At 41.2% G+C, this 22916-nt stretch overlaps 2 protein-coding genes across 5 annotated transcripts in view; both read left to right on the top strand.

Annotated features, from left to right (window-relative positions):
- Nucleotides 1-6319, top strand: part of ip6k1 (inositol hexakisphosphate kinase 1) — a 53995-nt gene extending 47676 nt beyond the window's left edge. For all 4 annotated transcript variants that reach the window (XM_017704858.2, XM_037532387.1, XM_037532388.1 and 1 more), the window contains exon 6: nucleotides 2237-6319. In XM_017704858.2, the coding sequence (XP_017560347.1) occupies nucleotides 2237-2782 (546 nt within the window). In that variant the 3' untranslated portion in view covers nucleotides 2783-6319. The remainder of the gene's footprint in view (nucleotides 1-2236) is intronic.
- A 3210-nt stretch (nucleotides 6320-9529) lies between these two features.
- gmppb (GDP-mannose pyrophosphorylase B) lies at nucleotides 9530-20087 on the top strand. The gene is made up of 10 exons (XM_017704857.2): nucleotides 9530-9742; nucleotides 10596-10810; nucleotides 11671-11751; nucleotides 11980-12028; nucleotides 13096-13238; nucleotides 14285-14443; nucleotides 14881-14959; nucleotides 15880-16007; nucleotides 16333-16515; nucleotides 18989-20087. The coding sequence occupies exons 2-10, from the start codon at nucleotides 10682-10684 to the stop codon at nucleotides 19118-19120; spliced, it is 1083 nt and encodes a 360-aa protein (XP_017560346.1). The 5' UTR covers nucleotides 9530-9742; nucleotides 10596-10681; the 3' UTR covers nucleotides 19121-20087.
- The last annotated feature ends 2829 nt before the right edge of the window (nucleotides 20088-22916 follow it).

A 22916-nucleotide genomic window follows, 5' to 3' on the forward strand; every position in this document is an offset into this window, starting at 1 on the left:
CTACAGGCAGAATTGCTGATTTAAGTCCTATCAGCCATTTTTCAGATGTTTGAACTTTTAATGTAAGTCAATGGGACCAGACTCAAACCCTCCAAAGTCGTTTTGGGCCATTTCTTTTGGTCTGTTCATCATGAAACGTACGCACAAAGTAAAGAACAGGCATTTTCAGGTTATGTCTGGAAAATGACAAAAAATGGAGGTGCATTTTTCTGGCAGCAGCTATATAAAACACGTTTTCTCTTAAACTGTGCTCAAAATATAGTAAAACTTAACAAATATATTCATTTCAGTGTGTTTAGTTAATTTACATCAGCCTGCATCTGTGTTTTTATGAACGTTGATGGACACACTTGTCCATGTCATGTTATATATCACTTAAAAATCATTTCCCGTAGAGTATAAATAAAATCATATGTGTCTTATATTTATATGAGTGAGGGCATTCACACAAATGGTGCATGTTCTCCAAGATCTTATGGGGTAATGCAATTTTGAGCCAAGTTGTTAAACTCCGAATCCCAGCTGGAACACCAACATGGTTTTGTGTGTTCGTGCCTAGACATATTCTGAGGGATATTACAAAAGGATAAAAAACGTTGCTCATTGCAGTCTAAAAGAAGTGTGAAGACGTTATGAAATTCTGACATTCTAGACTTACCTGAAGCTTCTTACTTCTGTGCAAACGTGGTTCTACTACTTCTGTGCATACAGTCTCCTGGTCTGTTTGCCAAAGAACTTGGCACCAGTGTATATGCATCCAATTCATAGTGATTAAACTGTATTGTATTTGCAACTGTGCTGAAAAGTCTTTTGTATCTGTGCAGTTAAAATAGCTTAGACACATTTGAGAATATAAATACTGGATACTAGGTCATGGCCAGCAAAATGCGCGTCCTGTTAAATGCTTGGGCGCAGTGTTGAACCCATGTCCGCTGCTTTGTTGAGGACAGTTTGGTGCTTTGGTCAGGCCCCTGTGCAGGAAGTGGCTTTCACTGATGGCTTTCCTGTTTTCTAACTCTAAAGCCTTGACAAGGCCTGCGAGGTGAGGAATGAGGCCCTTGGGCTGAGTGACGTTTCTCTTGTAATAGCTGCCCACTTCAGTCTAATTGTTGTTCTCTTACTGATACGCTGTCTCTGATACATCTACATGAAAGCACCTGCAGTGAAGAACTGCTGGTCCAAAAAAAGCCTAGTCCCGCTGAGCTGTGGAATTGATTGATGAATGTAAACACAGTTGTGATGTTAGCACATTGTAATTTGCTTCAACGGTGATTGCGTGGTTTTGGTTCTCTTTGTTTCTGACTGTGGCTTGAATCTAAAAATTTGAGAGGTGTGGCTTTTATTTCAGTCCTTATCTCGGTCACACTTCTTAATGGTGCCCTTCTGCTTATCTGCAAACACTTACATCTACAACTGCTCAAACATTTCCACTGCCAAGTAGCTCATGCTGTGTTGAATTTGGTTGCCCCTTTTTTTTGGGTTACCAAGGCCCAATCCCAAGCCCTATCCTTCTGTTTTGCATGTTCACTTCTAGTCGTAGTGTGTCCCGATTCTTGTTGAGATGGAGGGGTAGAGCGAAGCGTCAGGGCTACATGACCCTAATGTATGCTAATGTCTCGGTAGCTAGTTAGCTAAAAAAAAAAAAAAGTTTTTGGAAAAAAGAATCTGGGTGGGCGATAATAAATAATCTCCCTAAGCCTTTGAAGGCATATGATTCCCTAAATGTAACTGAAGCCCATCAGTGAGGAGCTGAACTTTACTCTCCTCTGCTGTCACTGCAGACTGGCAGGGTCGTCTACAGAGCAGCGCTCTGAAGTGTTGTCCTTTTTATTTGAGGGTCCCGTTTTTTTTATTATTTTTTTTTTTATACCATAACACCAAATGACCACGACCCTATCTGGACTAAGCGGTTAATGATGATGATGATTTAAAAAAAAAACAAATGCTGAGTAAAAACTAAATTGTGAAGCTCCTTCATTGTTGCTACTATCTTTTGTGTTTACTGTTAACACAAGCCTTGTGTAAGAAATCATGGTGACCATCGCAACCTCCAGAATACCCAGCCTCCTCTCTCAGGGACTGTTATGTGATGGGGTAATCTGCGCTGATACTCAACCACAGTTCAGATAGTTCTGAATTTGGATTAGTAATGGTAGCATGACATACTCCACTGTCCATGATAGGCTTAAAGACAAGGTTCAGGCCATTTAAATTATACCTCTTCTTTGCCCTGCAGGTGTACCAGATGGACACAGGCCATTACCTTTGCCGCAACAAGTACTACGGCCGCGGCTTGTCCATCGAGGGCTTCCGCCACGCGCTCTACCAGTTCATGCACAACGGCGCCCAGCTGCGCAAGGACCTCTTTGAGCCTATGCTGGGCAAGCTACGCAGCCTCAAGGCCGTCCTGGAGCGCCAGGCCTCGTACCGCTTCTACTCCAGCTCGCTGCTCATCATCTATGAGGGCAAGGAGCCTGAGCCAGCTGAGCCTCCTTCGGAGAAGGAGCCTCTGGCTGGTCAGACTGCCCCGGACCCGTCCCTGCTCATCCAGGAGCACACCCCTCCTCTTCCGCCACCTCCTGCTCCTCCTCCTCCTCCGCCTTCGGACCCTCATAGTCGCCCTCCACCCAGTGTGGACGTGCGAATGATAGACTTCGCCCACAGCACCTTCAAAGGCTTCCGCGATGACCAAACGGTGCATGACGGACCCGACCGAGGCTACGTTTTCGGACTGGAGAGCCTCATCAACATCTTGGAAGCGATACAGGAGGACAACCAGTAGCTGAAGCCTTCCCCTCACCCAGTCATCTCCACCCACTCAGCCATACACCCCCACCTCCTTCCTCCCTCTCATTCTCAATATTACTGTATTCTTGATATGAACACAGAAAACAGTAGTGACATTTTTCTGTGAGAGAATGGCACATTGGTACACGCAGGAGCCAGAGAGAGGAGCAGCCTTCCTTTCTTTTGGCTACTGGCAGTCAAACCTTGAGGGTTCTTTTTTTCAAGCTTCAGGGGGAGAAATGGAGGTGACCTGTACAAGGGTCTTTACTCGGCCCCCACCTTCAGGACAGAAATGGCAGGAAACGGCCCCCTCGAAACAAGAGAGGGGTGTGCTTTTTTGTGTGTCCTGTGGATTCGTCGCCACCATGTGGCCAACCGAAGAATTGCAGTCAAGATAGGATTTTTAAGCAGGCAGCCACAGCTCAGGGCAAGTCCAGGGTCAGGTCCTCTTTACTGTTTGGGGGTCGGTGCAGGGAAAGCGTCTGTCTGTCTGTCTGTTTTGTATATGCGTGAGTAAATGTATGTGTGGAGGATAGAGATGTGGTGGCTGGGGAGTACATGTCAACTCCCCACATCAGTATTCCTACAGGGGCTCAAAAAAGGGAGCAGATTTTGCTCATTTATTGTTTGCGAAAGCTTTACTGTAAAATTAAGGGTTGGAGGCTCACCAGGCCCTGCCTGTTCTCCTTGACAAAAAAGACGGTGAAGCCCGCCTTTGGCGTCAGTTACCATCCACAGCCTTGCTGTGTGATAATCCAGTTTGAGGTCACATGCTTTTTAATTTTAATTATTTTTTTTTTCTTTTCTTTTTTAATGTTGCTATTTCTGCTGCCATCTAATCCACTTCAGTTAGAGTCAGCGTTGCATTTTAGCGTTTTTCTCTTTGATTTTGTTTCCTTGTTTTTGTATTAAAGTCTTTTTCTGGTTTATGGTAAGGCAAGACAGTCCTAGGCGTGTCTTTTGGGGCAGCACACGTATATCCGTAGACCTTGTCACCTATGTTGTTTAAAAGCCCCTTTCTGTCAAATATGGTTATGCTGAAAGTAAACCATCCTATCTTTTGCACTGTAGATTGTGTTCTCAACACATCATCCTAAAGCATGGTTCTTTGAGTTTCTTTACCTGCATTTTTTCCCCCCAGGGCTTCATTTTTATTTTTAACTTTTCATAAATTATTCACACCGACTCACAGTGAACCTTTGTCCACCATCAGCACATGTAGCAATGCGATTCAGAGGAGAAAAAAAAACACATACGAAGAAACATTAACGTCACCTTTCCTCAGCCATTTAGCTCGTCGTGTCCCCTTGCCGTCACTGTGGGTGGAGAATTGTCTCCTCGTAGTTAAACGTGGTTAGGGTGTTCTCTGTGTAGGTGGAACAATTGCACTGTAGCCATTGCCCTTTTTTAAGACAAGTGGATTTATTTTCCCCCCCTTTTCCCTCTCTGGCACATCACAGGCCCCATTGGGTCATATTTTTTGTAATAAAAATGCAGTTACATGCATATTGTATTGATATTACCAGTGGAGTATTGTTATTAGATTATGACACCCCCACTACCATGAAGGTACTGCTTCTATTATTATAGATATTGTTCTTGTTTTTTCTCTTATGTCAGGGACGGCCATTATGTGTCTAGATTAGATGGGGTCTTTCCAAAAAAGGAGCTTCATAGAAGTCGTGTCATCATTCTGCACTGCTAAAGCAAACAAGTGTTGTAAACCCTCTGCTTTTTGCTGTACTGACGTTTTTACTCCCAGTATCACCGGATCCTGTGATTTATGAGGTCAGTAAGGAGTCAAAATATGAATATTGCTATGCGCAAGTTAACAGTAATAAGACAATCACACCAAAATACCCAAAACACAAGCTTTGCCAAATGTGGTAGTTCGGTTGATTTTGGTAGTGGCGGTCTATGGATGTGCGTGTCCAAGGAATTTTGAAATTTAAGCCTCTGCATGGGTCAGTGTAATCAGCGAGGGATTGGTTAACCACGTAGAAGAGGGAAAAGGGACTTCTGGTTAAATTAATGCCATGCTGTATGCATAGTGTTGCCCATAATTCACAGTCAAAAACATTTACAAGGGTGAGCCACGCAGGGCTTACCCTGCCTTCTCAATCACGTCCTTAACAACGTATCCCTAGCAGCTCGCTCACGCTGAGGCACTCATGTTTCACAGTAACACAGCAAAGTGTAATATAATACACTTACTTGCTCTCAAATTGGTCGTCTTACTGAATTTATAGTTTTTCTCTTGTCTTGCATAACACACATGTAGCCATATAGTGAGATCAGTATTTGAGTATTGGCTCTTGACTGGTTAACCGTGTACTTGTGGAAGTGTGTACATCTCAAGTGAGTAGCTGACGTTGTTATATAGGCCTAATTGTGTTGAAGTTTAATACTAAACATACTTTTCATGCAATGTCATTTCAGCGCAGCAGTACTTCACTAAGTGACCTCGTAATTCTGAGAATCCGGTGACGATTGGGGAAAAATGTACACAGGACAAAAACAGTGGCTTTGTGGCACCTTGTTTAGTGTAGAGTGGGATACCTGCGATATTTTTGTTTTTTTTTTGAGTGTTGTTTTTATAGAGAAAAGCGGTTTATTACCGATGACGTCAGAGATGTTCTGGTGAATGAACATTGTAGATGTGAGCTCTCTGCAGTGTGTCTCTCGGCTCCACCAAAGACAAACAGAGCCTTTAGGAGTTTGTTTGCACCCCCCCACCCCCACCCCGGGGATAAGATCTCTGAGGAAAGAGAACTAATTCAAATTTAAGAGAAAGAAAATGAATTCCAAGCATAAATGCCATTGGTGTGACATGCTCACATCCTCACATAATAAAGTAAATGACCATGTAAAGTACGTTTTACAGCGTATATTCTTACTATTATTAATTTATTGAAAAAGCGAGACTGCATTGACGAAACGATCGAAGTAGGATCTAATCTAAATGTAGGATGTCTTTAAAAAAATCCCTCCTCTTTGCGCCGTGTGTTTCATCTTCTCCCCACTTTAAAATGTTTGAAGGAATAGTTCAGTCAGGCTAATGGGTGGCTGCTAGCTTCTGTTTACTCTTGGCCACGTTAGCATGTTTGTGCAGTTTCTTTAAGGTTAATGTCCGGCAGTGTATAAGTGCTAATCAGGATGCAAAACTGATTCTAGATCAGCACTGGTAGCTCTGGGACTTGATTACTGTACTGTTTAATGATGATACTGGTCTGATTTAGCATAAAAAATCTGTTCTGTGCCAGAGCAGGAGAAAGCAAACTAGCAAAAAGGGAATTTTGCCGTCTGTTGTGTTTGTCACAGGGATCGCGATGAAGTCCACACTGCCTCCTCTGTGGCTCATGTTCTTGGTCTTTCCATAGATGTGAGGTAGAACCTGTAGAGAAAAATCTATTACCCAAAAAATTATTCTTTTTTTTTTTTTCCCCCCCTTTTGTTGTTGTTGCATGGATGGATATTTTTTTAAGACAAATATAAGACATATTTGAATGTGAGTTATAAAACATTTATTTAAGAAAACCGTTGTCTTGTCTTGTTTCTTTTTGTCTTTAATGAATTGATCAGATACCTTGACTGAATCAGTAATAATCATAGAGTGGCATGCAAAAGTTTTGGTGTGCCTGATCAAATTACTCTGTGAAAATGTCAAATTACCCCCATGAACACCTCGTAATGCATGATTACAGTTCAAGATTCAGAAGAAGTGACCCTTATTATCCCCCACAATGGGGAAATTTCATCTCCACAGTCTAACCCATCCGTACAGTCAAACCCCACATAAACACTAGTGAAGACACGCACAAAGGGGCAGTGGGCACACATGCCTGGAGCGGTGGGCAGCCCTACTCGCAGTGCCCGGGGAGTGCTTGGGGGTTGGGTGCCTTGCTCAAGGGCACCTCAGTCATGTACTGTCGGTTCAGGGGTTCGAACTGGCGACCTTCTGGTCGCAAGGCTGGTTCCCCCAAATTAGTTGCCCGGTCACCTGAACAGGGACTTAGATTAAAAGTCTGATGCTCCAATGACCGAGTTATCCAGGCCCCATTTATTTTGTTGAATTTAACATCCTGGGGGGGGACATGGGATGAGATTGTGGCATGTTGTGCACTAAAATTTCCAGACAACATTTTTAACTTCTCTGTAGCAGATGTTAAATTATTAAAATCAACAAAACATCATTTCATATCAAATTAGATAACTAAAAACAAGAAAAACTGATGGGTTGCACCATTCCTTGTGGATTATAGGCCTTGGGTATGAAGCCCAGTGGTGAGGGAGAACACTCCATCCTGATGGGAAAACAAATGAAGTTCAGTGTAATGTCTATGAAAGGACCAACATCAAGTTTGAATATGACTTCAAGGGCTGTTTCATTATTGTTCTTCAGATACTTAGGAGGTGGGCCATGATGGACCACAATAAGCCCATATCATGCATGAAGAAATGGTGCAAATAAAATGGAACACACTAACAAATATGGTTCTTCCTGAACGCTTTTTGGTGCTATGTAGAACAGTTCCTATGCTGATAGATGCTGGATGTGCACTATATGGCCAAAAATGTGTGGACCGTGATTCCCCTAATTACAGAGTTCCGGTGCCACTCTCAATCTGGGTTTGGTGGATGCCAGGAGAACGTCATCGACCAGAATGCATAGTGCCAACAGTGCCGTTCAAGTCTGATGGAGGAAAGCTGATGATCTGGGACTATTTTTCAAGGTTTTTGGCCCCTTAGTTCCAGTGAAGGGGAATTTTAATGCTACAGCATACAAAGGCATTTTGGACAACTATGCTTCCAACTTTGTGGCAACAATTTGGAGAAGGCCCTTTCCTGTTCCGGCATGACCGTGCACCTATGCACAAAGCGAGCTCCATGAAGGTGTAGATTTGATGAGCTTGCTGAGGAGACTCAGCAGTGGCCTGCACAGAGTCCTGATCTCAGCCCCACTGGTCACCTTTGGGATGAATTTGAATGTCGACTGTGAGGCAGGCCTTCTTGTCCAACAGCGGTGCACAAAAGCTCTTTTGACTGGGCACAAATTCCCACACACACTCTAAAATCTTGTTGAAAACCTGTCTAGAAAGAATGCAGGCTGTTATAGCTATGATAAAGCGCATGTCCATATTAATGCCCATGGGTTTGGAACGGGATGTCCAACAAGCTCATATAGGTGTGATGGTAAGGTGTCCACAAACTTTTGGCCACGTAGTGGAGTAACAAGTTCCACTGTAGTTCTATACGAGAGCCTACTATAAATGTTTTTAATCATGCTGTTTTTTATTTCTGTTTGAGGCTTTGCCTCATTTAAGTAAGGGCACGTTTTGGTTCAGTGAGGTTTTAGGCTCTTTAATGCTTCAGGCGAGCTGAACGGAACATAATCGCCTGTGTTTGACTGTAAGTCGGTATTTGTAGAGCAGCGGCTCTCAGAGGCCAGCAGATCCCTTTGTGGACTATAAAGTTGATCTCGGGTAGTCTAAAGCTGGGTTTATATATAAACCCGCATTCGGGAAAACGCGTTTATACATTAAAGCCATTACATCAGATTCATAACCTCGGTTTGTTTTCGTCCGCGACAAACTGACAGCGCAGTGTTTCTACTTCCGCGCCACGTTGTTCTCCTGTGATTGGTCCAGGCGGAGGACGAATGAGGCCAATCACCAAATCACACACTACGGCATATACCATTACTGTAGACGGGGGGTGTTCAAATAATTTATCTTAAAAATAGCAGCGGGGCTGGCTGCAATTCAACCGTAATTCATATACATTCAATTTTACCTGTTTTCAAATAAAAAAACAGTAATCCGTACCTCACAAATCAAAAAGTAGAAAGTAGAAGTAGAAGTTCCTCCCTTTAGACCTCCACTTGAGTAAAAGTACTAAAGTAAAGACTGGCTTCATGAACTCATTTCAGGTGAAAGTCCTCCAGCGTCTCTCTTGGTAAACCAGTCTTTTAATAGAACGTCATTAATTAATGACGCTGACGTCTATTAAAATGATCAGAAGCACAAAACACTGAAGATAAACAGTTTCCATCAGGGAGAACCGACCAGCTCTAAACAAAGTGACCGCTGTGCCCTGATTGGTGCTCTGGCTTTGCGCTTCTTTCGTTTTGACATGTTACGTTTTTATACACACAGAAACCAAAAGGAACGACAGATTTTGCAGAATGTAGTGGAGGAAAAAGTCAGATATTAGACTCTGAAATGTAGTGGAGTGAAAGTAAAAAGTCACCTAAAATGGAAAAACTTAAGTACAGATACACGAAAAAACTACTTAAGTACAGAAACTAATTACATTTACTCAGTTACTGTCCAACACTGGCAAATACAGACTACACACTTCTGTGGAAACGCCTTTTAAATTTGCTCAATTTTCCATTTTTTTGAATAACGTACACTCATAATTCTCCATATATGAGCACGGATTTACCAAAAAATGAGTTTTTATGACAATGCACCCCCCACCCACCCATATAAGTATAGTGACAAAACAGTAAATAAAGGAAAGTAAACAAAACTTTCATGATTCCCGATTCAGTTCATTCTAATTCAGTTCAACCATTCAGTGTGTTTTGGTGAGAACCAGTTGTAGAGAAACACGCGATCTTTTCTCTTTAAAATTTCTAAATCTAAATTCATATGAAAATACATTTCTGACCGCTGAATGCGTGGAATAATTCCCCTTTAACGAGATGGTACGTTCCGTTGACCATCGACCTAAGCACGTAGGCCCGCCCACTGATCCGGATCCGCCTCGGGAGTGAACTGGGCTCTTATTCAGTGAATTATCTCTGTTTATGACTCGGTTGGAGGTCCATTAGAAACCAGTGTGAGTCTCGTCCCTGTACCTTCCCCGTCCGGAGTGACAGAACTGCTCATTGATCTGCTTTTCAGGAGAATTTGGGACCAACGAGCAACCGGACCTACAAGTTTAGCAGGTGAGGCTGTCACTGGTGAGTGAGATGCTGCTGCCCGGTTCGCCAGCGTGTCTTAGTTACCGGCTGTATGACGATAATATCACCAATTAACCTAATAAATAAAAGTTATAACAACAATGTTTTGCTATATGAACCGTTTTGAAGGTGTAGCAGTTACTAAACGGTGACTTGTGGCTGTTAAATGAGGATTTTAGCTAGCGGTGCGGTTGATAGCTAAGGAAGTCTGACAGTTATTAGGTTATGATGTTACAGGTACCAGTTTCTTCATCCATTCAGCGAGAATTGTTGGCTTTTCTATAACATTTACCTGAAATACTGTTTTAGCCTAAAATGGGGCGTTTTATATGTTTTGGCTTAGGTCGGTTCTGTGCAGCGAGAAGTAGGAAATTCGAATTTCGCCGTTCCACCTTAAATAGTGCGGCTGTTCCTTTTTAGCGCCTCGGGTAGAGCGTAACAGAATGCGTGTTCGTTCCATCGTTTAAGGTGGAGCGGGAAGATTCGAAAGGGTCGCGATGAGATAATCAGGTTTCATGAGCTTAATCTAGTTTGTAGGAGTGGAAGAGGTGTGCAAGATGTAGGGACAGAGATTAATACCTTGTAAAGCCAAAAAGAGAGTAATATTTGTGATGTGATACAGCGTAATCTTTCACAGGAGCTGTGACTAAGCTTATTCATTCCTTCTTTAAATACACGGTATTGAAGTAAGGTATGCAGCCACTGTGACACACAGTATTATGGCGTTATAATAACGCTCTTAAGTATGAATGGTATTTCTTGCGTAATATTTCCATTGTCAGTTTGTTCTAGGATGTTCGGGTTTGTTTCCTCCTCTGACTCCTCCTTTACCGTTCAGGTGCAGGTGTAAGCTGGTCATACCTGATGCTCCTGTGCGTCCTGTCCCTTTCCAGCCACGTCTGACTGCTCTTCTGTGCTTCCACAATGAAAGCTCTGATTCTCGTCGGGGGCTACGGCACTAGATTACGGCCCCTCACTCTCAGCGTGCCAAAGCCACTGGTGGAATTCTGCAACAAACCCATTCTCCTCCATCAAGTGGAGGCTTTAGTGAAGGTTAGTAGATGTTGTGATCGCTGTAAAGCCCTTGTTGTTTGTATTATATTTATGTTACATTTGGCTTCATGTGTTTAGCCCACACAGTGTTGGCTTTGGATCACACACACACATTTTCTAAGTTGCTTATCCTACTGGGTTGCGGGGGGTGCTGGAGCTTATCCCATCGCTCCTTGGGTGGGAGGCAGGGAACACCCAGAACTGGTCGCCAGTCCATCATTGAACAGACACTCGGACATACACATTGACCCTCACACACTCAAACCTAGGGCCGTTTTAGCTTCTCTAATTGGCCTGACTGTGTGTCTATGGACTGTTGAAGGAAACTCACGCAGACACAGGGAGAGCATGCAAACTCCTCACAGACAGGACCTCAAGCACCCAGACAGGGAATAGAACCTGTTTGCTTTCTGTGCTAATATAAATTTAGTATCGTGGGGGGTGGAAGTGTCATCCGCCCAATGACAGCTGGCATAGGCTCCAGCTCCTCCCGTGACCCAGAAGGATCAGTGATTTAGATGAGAGTTTGGGTGGTTCCCAGCAGTCATTTGAATTGGTTTCTTTGAATTGGCTCTTATTTTTCTCTCGTATTTCGTCAGTTCTCTTTGCATAAAGATTCAGGCCTTGATCAGGACTGTTAAAATCCCATTATTTGTTTATATGAAAGCATAGAAGAGCCTGGGGTCACAGGACTACTTTGGAATGAAAACAAACGAGGACATGCAGTAAACGCTACTTATCTAGCAACATTTCTTCGGCCTGTACCTTGGTTCTGTGGGTTGATGCACACTTTCTCTTTGCTGAACGATCAGTCTCTGCTTTGCTAGCATAATCATATTAATGTGTTCATTTTGTGACAGGCTGGAGTCCGTCATGTCATTCTGGCTGTGAGCTACATGTCTGAACTCCTGGAGAGAGAAATGAAAGCGCAGGAACAGAGAGTAAGACTCATTTGATCCTACACTACAAATGCTGATGACGTGTGGATGAACATTGGAAAAAAAAAAGGAAAATCCCAGTTTGTTCTTCAGTGTCATAATGTAAACACAAGAGAGTCAACGTTGCTCTGTAATGACGTGGGAACATAGACGTTAACAGAAAGTGGATATGGCAGTCACTGTGAATCGACAATAGTTCTGCGTGAATAATAACGATATATTCTTTTACAGCTCGGGATAAAAATCTCCCTTTCGCATGAGAAGGAGCCTCTGGGTACAGGTAAGGGAATTCTGTCTTCTAAGACTTACTGTGAAAGTTTAACCCTTTAAATGGCCACGATCTGCTGGCTGGTCCAGCATTGTGAAGGGAAATTCCATCAATTTTTAAAAAATTCCTGCAAAATGTAATTACTGAAATTTGAACAAAGTAATTTGGAGAGATTTAATGTGAAATACGAGAGAGATTGTAGAGAAAATGACCAGCTCAGATTTCTTTACAGTGGTGGTGATAGAAACTGTATGTCTTAATGCCTACATCACAAATATAGGCATTTTATTTACCATACAAACTGACCAGTGAACCTAAACGTGTCTTCTGAGGTTTTTTTTATAATGTAGTTGATGGTAAAATAGAGGTAATTCTGTTAGTTTTTTTGAGACTAATTTGTCTTAGAGCATCTTGCATCTCTGCCTTGAATGCATTTTTAAAAAGTCAAAGGCTTATTGTAAAACTGTCAGAGAACAGTGTATCAGGAATCAGACAGCATATTCATAACCATTTCATGCAATAACTTGCTTGCATAACTAGGCATTTAATGCTTCAGATGCCTGGTTCCTATCACCACCACAGCAAGTTTCTCTAGAGTGGAGCATTTCGCACCAAACCCCTCTGAATGACTCTGTTTACATCTTAACCATTTAATTATGCAGACAAAAAACTTGTGGAGTCCCCCTTTTAGGAATAACTCAGCCAGTTTGCATTGTAGTTACAGAATAGTAAGTCTTAGGATGTGGTAAGCCTGATATTTTAGAGGGTTAAACTAGGACTTTTTGGCCTGCACTCCAGCTCATTATCATAACTACATGACTTACACATTAGTTTCATAGTAGTTAATAGAGGTGTAAATCTGATTTGATTCAATTAGAAAGATTTACTAGGAAGAGGATTTTTAACAGCACAAGAAGTTGCCAAGTCATTTATAGTTGCTAATTAGTATGTCTTAAGATCACTAACTGAATAGTGAGTTAGCAGTTTACAGGCGTAATGTCTGATATTACACTGATATTAATGTTTGTATTAAAGTAGTTCTTGATGTTCCTAATTCCACTGGACTTCTCTTCTTGTAGCTGGTCCACTTGCTTTGGCCCGGGAACTGCTGACTGACAACGAGGAGGCCTTTTTTGTGCTCAACAGTGACGTCATCTGTGACTTTCCCTTTGAGGACATGCTTAAATTCCATAAGAACCACGGCAAGGAAGGCACCATTGTTGTAAGTCACTTTTCCCAGCATATCTCTGTTCACTTTTTTTTGTTGTTGTTTTTGTGGGTTTTTTTATTTTTATTTTTAAACTCTTACCTTGTACATTTACTCACTGACCACTTTATGAGCTCCACCTACCATGTAGGTGTACAGTTACAGACTGTTGCTCATCTGTGCTCAGAAACTGACCTTTATGAAGGGCCAGTTGATGGCAAACAGAGACAGTCTCTAACTGTACACCATCAAGTTGGAGCTTTAAGGTAATTGTGTCTAATAAATTGGCCAGTGAATATATTTAACCAGTTCAGTTTGGCAGGTAGGAAAAGGCCAAAGAATCACTACATTTTGCAGAAAGACAGTGAACATTACCAGGATGTCTTTGTCACATTGAGGCTCTGTAACATCAATAACATCAACATCTTTCTAGATCAGGGACCAGCAACACGTACCCCCAGAGTTGCAAGGTTGGCACACAGGCTGCTGGTCACCATAATAACACAGCCAACAACCTCACCTAGCTAGCAGCTAACGAAGCAGCAAAGAGAGAGATTTAAGACGAATCTCAATAATTTGGAGACAAACATATTTATGTGGGTTTATAATCACTGGTTTCCTGACACGTTTAATCTGCAACAAGAAACTGTCCAAAAAAAAAAGTCACCGGAAAGTCATGAAGCTGAAGTCAGATTCTCAATCGCCAGCTTCTTGTTCGAATTTTCCCGTTCCACCTTAAATAGTGCAGCAGTTGCATTCTGCATTAATAAATTGTCGATCGTTCCACTTTTGTGGGAAGGTATCTTGCTGGAGATGTGAGAAAAGTGGCTATAGCTGAGCTAAAGCTGAAAGCAGAGCGTAGTAAGTCTGTGTACATTTTTTTTTAGCCTGTACTAATACTTTAGCACGTACTGAGGCATATTTACCAAGATATTAAAATGGACATAATGTTGTGGCTCCCAAGGTGGTTTGATTTCTGTCGGAAGGACAAAATGTCTCTTCTTAACATTTGGGTTGCCGACCCGAGCTCTGGACTGACTTGTCATGTGATCATGTTACAGGTAACAAAAGTAGAGGAGCCGTCGAAGTATGGTGTGGTGGTGTATGAGGGAGAAACTGGCCGCATTCACCGCTTTGTTGAGAAGCCACAGGTTTTTGTCTCCAACAAGATCAACGCTGGAATGTACATCTTCAGCCCCTCAATGCTGAGGAGAATCCAGGTCAGGCAGACACTTGGAACTGAAAGGGATCTTTTTTTTTTTTTTTTTTGTATTATGCAGATATTAATGTTCAAGCCTGACGTGACCAAATAAGCCGATTAGCTGTCTCAATAAATGCATTTCTGCTTTCTTTTATTACATTTCCAAGCAATTTAAATAATGAAAACACGTAATGAATTCTGTGTGTTATATTAAAAACAATGCGAATTGCCATTAGAACGGTATGATTGTGAAAATGAACAGCTTTGAAAAATGAAATAATTGCGACCAGCGTAAATTACAGCGATCATGCACTTTTTAAGTAATAATGACGTCTAATCTAATGGATCTACTGGCTTTTATCCGTATCACGTCATGCTTTTTATTCGTTTTGAGGGGTTCTTACTGTGGGATACTGTTTCCATGATGTATTTATTCCACTCTGTGCTTTTCCACAGCTACGACCCACTTCCATTGAGAAGGAGATTTTCCCAGTCATGGCTGAGGAGGGGCATCTATACGCCATGGAGCTGCAAGGTACAGCAGCACATTGTCCTCTTACATTGATTGTTCCACGATTGACCTACGAGGCTAATGTAGCTAACCAGTGTGATCTGCATACATTAATCATCACACTTGTCTCAAACTGTGTTGGGTTGTTCAGTGATCTCACATAGACTTGCTTATATTGTCTCGGACACGATTTTATGCAGTTATCTATAAAATGAACAAAGGTCTAGACAAAATTCAGGCTACACAATGGCTGCTTTAACCTATGTGATACATTTTGTACGTTTTTATAGATGTTGAGGCCTACTTGTAATGATTTAAGCATGCAGTCTGCACTCTACTAACTAGTAGCTGTAAGCTTTATTTACTTGTTAGTGATATTACCCTTGCAGCTAGGGTGGCTGCCTGTCCTGGATCTCCCTGGATTGTCCAAGTTTTTGGTTGCCTGTCCAGAACAAAAAAATATTCTATTTGTGGAGACAAAATATGCAGGAATCCAAGCATTTTTAACTAATTTTAATGTATAAATTGCTTTTTAATCCAGTCAAACCATCTGTAAATGCACAATGGATTTGAATATGATACATTACCCTCAACGTCGGACAGTTGTTGGGGAAATGTTTGCTGTTAGTGATGTTAGACACTAGGCAGCACTTCGATGCGATAACTGAGAAGCTGATAAGAGAACAGCTGAACTGAGATCTAGCGTAGTCTGAAAAGCACAGTTACTGGATAAAGATTTTTAAAAAAAGCAAGCAAGTTGCTGATTGAGTGTCCAGGGACTCCTTACTGGTAGCTGCAGTGCAAAGTGAATGAAAAAAACTTAGGACTTCAAACATATTTTGTTACATCATTATAAATATGAGTTGAGGTGATGGTTTATTTTCCCCTTTGAGTTAAAGTGCTGAACTACTTGACTAAAGTGGTTTGACTGCCTCTTGCTTCAGGTTTCTGGATGGACATTGGGCAGCCGAAAGACTTCCTCACTGGTATGTGCATGTACCTACAGTCCGTCAGACAGCACGCTCCGGAGAGACTCCGTACTGGGCCCGGATTCCTTGGCAATGTGCTGGTGGTAAGAAGTGTGCATGCTGTGGGCTGCCGAAGCCTTGCTAGTCTTGTGTTAGTTGGTCCACTAGGTGGCAGCATGAGATGATCACATTCCAGCAGACAGCTCCCTTTATTCTCTTTATAAAGTAGTAACATTAGGATAGGAGTTCTAAGTAAATGTTAGTTAAACTCAGGAATAATTCAACTAACCCAGATAATTGTACTGATTTATATATGTATTTTTTCCTCTGAAGGAAAAGTGAGAACGCTTCCCCCTAAATGTAGGAAGAATCTATGTAAATTAGCTGTTTTCTTGAACTATTTCTTAAACAAGCTTTCTTTCCATCCAGGACCCTACGGCGGTCATTGGGGAGAACTGTACGATCGGGCCTAATGTGACCATCGGGGCTGGAGTTGTTCTGGAGGACGGCGTGCGGATCAAACGCTGCACAGTGCTGAAGGGCGCTCACATCCGCTCTCACTCCTGGCTGGAGTCCTGCATCGTGGGCTGGAGCTCTTCTGTGGGACAGTGGGTAAGGAGTTCTGCTTACTTTATTACACCAAAGGGAGAGCTACATTGTAGGCAACCAAGTCTTGATTTGTCAGATTCAGAGGAGATGATCCTACTTATGTATTAAGTGCAGTTGTGAGCAGCTCTGACCATCTGTTGCTGTTTTTTTTTTCTCACCCCAAATGTGATGTTAATGTCTAACGCTTAATTCAGGTTCCTTATACGATAATTCTTTTCCCTACAGCGGTCATCGGGGAGAACTGTACAGCTGGGCCTAATGTGACCATTGGGGCAAAAATTGTGTATTTATTTTATTTTTGATTTTTTGGCCAGACAACAATAACAGTTTAGAGTAGGGCTGGGAATCGGCAAAGCCACCACATTATGATATTATCACAGTACTTAAGTCACGACATGATGTTATTGCATTTTTATTTTAAGCATTTTGCAATATGCCGAATATTGCGTTAACATACCCTGCAGTACATCGGAATTTATTACCTTTTTTCAACTGAAAATAATGTCCCCCAACACAGACTTGGGCCATATCTCATTTTTTCTGCTAATGAGAGAAAGTTTTCAGTCTGTTCATCTCACTCGTCATTTTTATTGCCGGAAAATTGGACGGTCAAGCAGACAGACTGACCAACACTTCATAAAAACTTTAAATTAAAAAAAAATATATTGATACTTGGAGTCTGTGTATCAAAACAATATGGGTCATGCAAAATATTGTGATAATATGCTGTATTGATTTTTTTTTTTCCCCACCACCACGAGTTTCGAATTCATAGCTTTTATACAAAATGATTAAATGCACTTGTTGCCATAAGGCAACAGCATGCGACAGTGCAACTGTAACCTGCAGTGCATGCAATGGGAGTGTGTACCATTTGCACTGTGCATCATTTTTTTAGCTTTTCAAGTTGGTAGTTTTATCCATAAAAATATTTCTATATTACTTTCTATATTCTTAAAACTTTTAAAAGTTTTTTCATGACTGGACAGTGAATGTGATGGTATACGTTAGTGATTGCAGTTCCATTGGTGGCTTGCTGCCATATGGCAAATATGAAGGAGTTTCTGTTAGTTATTACATTTTCAAATAAAATCTATGTGTTTACAAAATTCATGTAGTAAAAGTTTATCGTAATGACATCAGCTTGTCATTATAAATTAATTAATAATAGTAACTGGATCATGCCATCATAAATTGACTGTTACCAGTGTCAATTCAAAATAATTGTTAGACGTTAAGATGACATTTCGGATAAGAGATAGCGCCTGATACCTTCTGATTTCCATTGGAATTATCTACAGCACCTGCTACACACTGAGAGTTATTGGGCTGTCATTGCAATTGTTGTTATAAGCTGCGGTTTCTATTTTAAGACTATTGTGCTGGTCCAACCATGTGACCTAACTGTGCTGACAGGGTCTGGGCCACCAAGAATGAGTGAGCGTTTGTGGAAGATCTTTCACACTGATCTGAATGTACTGTTAGTTACACCTTAGTTTAAATGGGTACTTGATGAAGAGAAACTGTCATGAAGGTGGCTGTATTCCCGAGCTTTCATTTGGCTTCTGTTTAGCTTCTGTTCATGTGCGTTTTTGAAAATGTGGTAAAAATGGATGGATGTAAATTTTTGCATCAAATCCAGATGTGGTTATTTTTTGGAATTGCACAAGAGTTCTCATTCTCTCAGCATATCTCATCCTCAGCCAGCTGTACCGCTCTGCTGACGCTCTGCTGACACCCTGCTTTTCCATAACCTTAACCCTGCCCCACTGTGGTTTGTTTTGTTGGTTTGTTGTAGAAGAGGTGCATGATGAAAATCCTGCAACCCTGAATTTATGCACTATTTTTCCATCTGCGTTTAGTTTTTTGATATATTTTTAATTAATCATGAACAGTTTATTTTCCAAGTCAAGTTGAAAGGCCTGTACCATGGAAAACAGATTTTTTTTTTTAAGTAAAATAAACAAAACATACCATACAGTCCCAGTCCATATAGTCCACACACACATATATATATATATATATATATATATATATATATATATATATATATATATCAACCAAACTGCAAAACAATTTGATGCCATAAAAACTAATGCGTTCACATATATCCAGTTTAGCACCACCCATTCACATTGAGGTTATGATGATTGTTCCAGACTAGACTGTTTTCTAAAAGAGACTCAATACAGGACAGCCAATCAGATCAGAGCTCATTTACCGGCAGTGACACAACACGACTAGGGCGGCAGGAGGTCATTCATTTTCCATGAGAGCTGGCGATTTCCTGCGATCCTGGCAGGATAGCCCTGCTTCTGTTTCGTTAGCGGTGTCACATGAAGAGGATGCTTGTTCTAGCCTTCAGCCACTCAACTTGGTAGCATCGTGTGATGGGGAATTGAAGATGACTTAACTGGGGAGGAAAACAAAATGGATTGAACCTGCCTTGTGTAACGACACTCTCTCTTTCCCTCAGGTGCGGATGGAGAACGTGACGGTTCTGGGAGAAGACGTGATAGTCAACGATGAGCTCTACATCAACGGTGCCAACGTTCTGCCCCACAAGTCCATCACAGACTCCGTGCCTGAGCCTCGCATCATCATGTAGAACACACACACACTTCTCACTAAGTGCCCGAGTATGTGTCAAGAGGGCACCAGCAGTTTGAGGACGTCCTGCAGAGGACGCTGAAGGGAAAACTGACCAGTTGTGAAAAGGTCATTAGAACCAGGCCTGGGTCGAATATTTGTTGAGCGTATTGTAAGGGTTGGGAAATGAGAGACAATTCTGAGAAAAATGTATGCAATCTGAGAACACATTTGTGTGTTTAACCCTCATGTTTAGGATCTAGATGAAGGTTTATCTAGATTAGATGTTCCCATGCATCTGTTACAGGCCATACTTGAGCGTCGTCGTCAAATTCACTGTGCATTGTCGGCAGCGGCTTCCGATGCTGAGCTCATTCGTGGCAAAGGCTGGATATGATGTCACGTTGCCTTAAAAACAAAGAAGGGACACTTGATGTCCCTTATGCAGCTTTATCTTCTTTGTCGCGTTTGTTTTGATCGTCGTTTCCTTGCTTCTGTTCCATGCTGATGATTTGTGATAAATAGGATACCCTGGGAAATATATGTCTGTGGTGATAGACTTGCAGTACAGGTTTAGTTTAGCTTAGCCTAGGAGCGCTTGGTCTGGAACTGATAACGGTGCCATAGGATCTAATTACTTTGTTATTTCACAAGTTCATGTGAATAACAGCAACGGATGCAGCAACACTAAGATTAAAAAGCCATGCCAGAATGTTGAAATGAAGGCCCTCAATGTTTTCTTTCCAAATTTGTAGATTATTTACATGTAGGTTATTAACAAAACTACTAGTCTGAATCTGTGAGTGAGAGTGCAACATGTGGTGGCAACTTGGTGAAGATAATGTATTAACTTTTTTTGGTAAAAAGCATGAACTGACTATGAAGTATTTGAACGATGCCACTGAACTGTCTCAGCACAGATGATATGAACACTTTTAATGAAGACATTTTTTATCAGAATTAATATAAAGTGTAAGCAAGCAGTCTGTCTGATTATTTTTGGTGGAATGTTTGTCTGTCCTTCCCTAAAAGCATATGTTTGAGAAATGTAAACATTTGTGCACACATCACATTTAATATATAGCAACATAACTGAAAATTAGTTGATACATTTGTTTCAGATGCATTAATATGCACTTCTATATTGAGCACTGTATGTCCCCATGCCTAATGCCTGAAATTACAGTGAATAGTAGAAACACCTAAAAGGGAATTTCACCAATGTTTCAGACTTTCTATGTTAGCCAAGTTATTAGGGAACCAGCCCTGTGACTGGGAGGTCGCTGGTTCGATCCCCTGAGCAGATAGTATGTGACTGAATTACCCTTGAGCAAGGCACCTAACCGCCAGCTGTTCTCCGGGCACTGCAGATAGGGCTGCCCACTGTTCCAGGCAAGTGTGCTCACTGCCCCCTAGTGTGTGTGTGAGTGTATGTGTGTGTGTGTTTACTAGTGTATATGCAGTGTTTCATAGCACAGATGGGTGAAATTTCCTCATTGTGGGACTAATAAGGGTCACTTAATCTTGATTGTATGTGGAAGCTTTTAGAGGCATTTACATCTTTTGATTTTGATGCTCGTTTAGAGCGTTTCAGACTCAGCAAGTTTCTCCAGAATAGAGCATTTCACAGGAACCAGACGTCTGAAACGTTTGTCTCTCAAAGCTCCCTCACAGAAACTTATGACACAAAATTACAACCGTGTGGTTTGATGCTTGAAAGACTGTTGTATGATAGGTTTATTGGCCTGATTTTGGCCCAAAAGGTTTGTTTATTGATGACTGAGAGGTGCCTGCAGGGCATTGTAAGGCAAAATAGTTTGCCATAGAAAACCTTTTTACCACTGTTTCATCATCTACCTTACATATAAAAACTCAGAATTGTAGGTTCACTGGTCACTTCGGATGGTAAATAAACAGCCTATATTTCCATTGTAGGTATTGCGACTCCTGGTTCCTATCACCACCACTGTAAGAAAACCAGTAAGCCAGTCAGAAAATGTTTCTATAATGAAGCACTTCACATCATACCTCTCAGAATTATGTTGTGTTCATCTCACAACCATATTATGTAGATTTTTTTTTTTTTTAATTGGTGGAATTCCCTTTTGTTGCAACCAAAACAAACATTTTTCTGTTTTGACAAACGAAGAAACTGGAACAATATTACTTGGCTATTAGTTAGATGTTGGATTCATTGACACTAAGAAAAGGTGATCTTGGGAATCTTGGGAATTCAAACAGTCTGTAAAACATCTTTTACTGCTCAGTCAACAAAAAAACCCTGATTTTTTTACTTTGATTCTTATTGATTTTCTATGAGGTTTCAGTATTGACAAATGTAGCTGAGGATTTGAAAATATAAATAATTTATGCTCAGTTAGTTCCTAAATTGTAGGTCATATGCAATACAAAGGTAAACAAGTTTTAATGGGAAAATAAGACATTTTAAAACACGTTTCCGACCCCAAATTTGAAATAACTCATATAAGCACAGGAAACTTCATATTTTGCTGTGCCATGTTGCGTCAAAAGATTCAGCGACCCCATAAAACACACGAGGCAGTGTGAGAGAGGCTTATATTAGTCAATTCCGAAGAAGAACTGGAAGAAAGCCTAGTTGGCACTACATCCAGAGGGGCATGAAAAATAGTCAGTGATATAGGCCTTTTCATAAATCAGTGTATTTTCCTCCTCTCACAGCTCACTTACTTAGCCGTGGAGGCCGAATAAAGTCCTGAGTGTAATAAAGCAGCTGTAGAAAATCATTTTGAGTTATTTGAGTAAAGTACAAGTCCTCTTAAGGGAGCTTCACTGGTTCTTCCTCACTGGTCATCTGAAAAGCTGTGCCTAGTTGCACCTCGCACCAAGTGACCCTCATTTGTGTAGAAATTCATGCGTCCCAAATTGCTCTCCACTCAAAAACAGTGCCCCCAGATGTATTTGGACACTAACCATTTAACCATTGGTAAATGTCAATGAAGTCTGTTAGGTTAACTCATATAAGGTTTAACACAAATCCAAACATTAACCTGATGGTTGAATATGTGTGAAGATGAGAAAGCCTGGACTGGACTAAGGTTACTGGCACAGAGGTGGAAACGTCAGGCTATTTTTCTTACAGTGGTGTCACTGAGTTTGTGTTCACGGACTGAATCCTGAACTCAGAAGGCATTTTGGATGTAAACCTGCAGAAGTCCCCAGAGAAACGGCTCAAACTAATGATCTGAAACAGCAGCCACCGTTTCACCAAACAGAAAATGACACAGTTTACAGTGAAAACCACTTGGTTTGATATTTTGTTTTATTAACACAAAGAACTTGGTACATTTTACAATAAGGAACAAATGTCCAAATACTTGCTCGGGTGTAGAAGGCATTATTTTATGGTCTATAAACAGGGTTGTGTTCTGGACTTCCAATAAAAGTAAGGCAGCCCCTTATAGCAGCCAGATGTTCATGTTGGGCTGTTCAAACATGTGATGTTCACAAAAGCCTATTGCTTTATGCAATAATAATAATAATGCTTTCTGTGAAACAATCAATATATGAACAGAATTTTACTTGGTTGCCCAGCAAAAAGTTTTTTAAAGTTTATTTAGCTGAGAAAGAACATTCAGTGGTTGCTCCCGGTGCTGGCTAACCTTTTTGTGCTGTGAGAAATTTGAGAACCCAAATTTGAACAAATAGAGGATCATACTTATTATTTAACACAAGACAAAGCAGTTGAAGAGGAACTCTTGAGATCAGAGAAGTGAAAACATGAAGAAGCGAAATGAAATTGGGGCAGGCGATGGCAGAAAACCTAATGTCCACAG

The sequence above is a fragment of the Pygocentrus nattereri genome, chromosome 21 (assembly GCF_015220715.1).
Source record: "Pygocentrus nattereri isolate fPygNat1 chromosome 21, fPygNat1.pri, whole genome shotgun sequence".
Classification (NCBI taxonomy): Eukaryota; Metazoa; Chordata; class Actinopteri; order Characiformes; family Serrasalmidae; genus Pygocentrus; species Pygocentrus nattereri.

What these genes read in the sequence shown, in the direction of transcription:
- gmppb (XM_017704857.2), top strand. Translation starts at nt 10,682, where the DNA reads ATGAAAGCTCTGATTCTCGTCGGGGGCTACGGCACTAGATTACGGCCC. An exon ending in GAAGGAGCCTCTGGGTACAG is followed by an intron (nt 12,029 to 13,095) that starts GTAAGGGAATTC and finishes CTCTTCTTGTAG; the next exon opens with CTGGTCCACTTGCTTTGGCC. An exon ending in GCAAGGAAGGCACCATTGTT is followed by an intron (nt 13,239 to 14,284) that starts GTAAGTCACTTT and finishes ATCATGTTACAG; the next exon opens with GTAACAAAAGTAGAGGAGCC.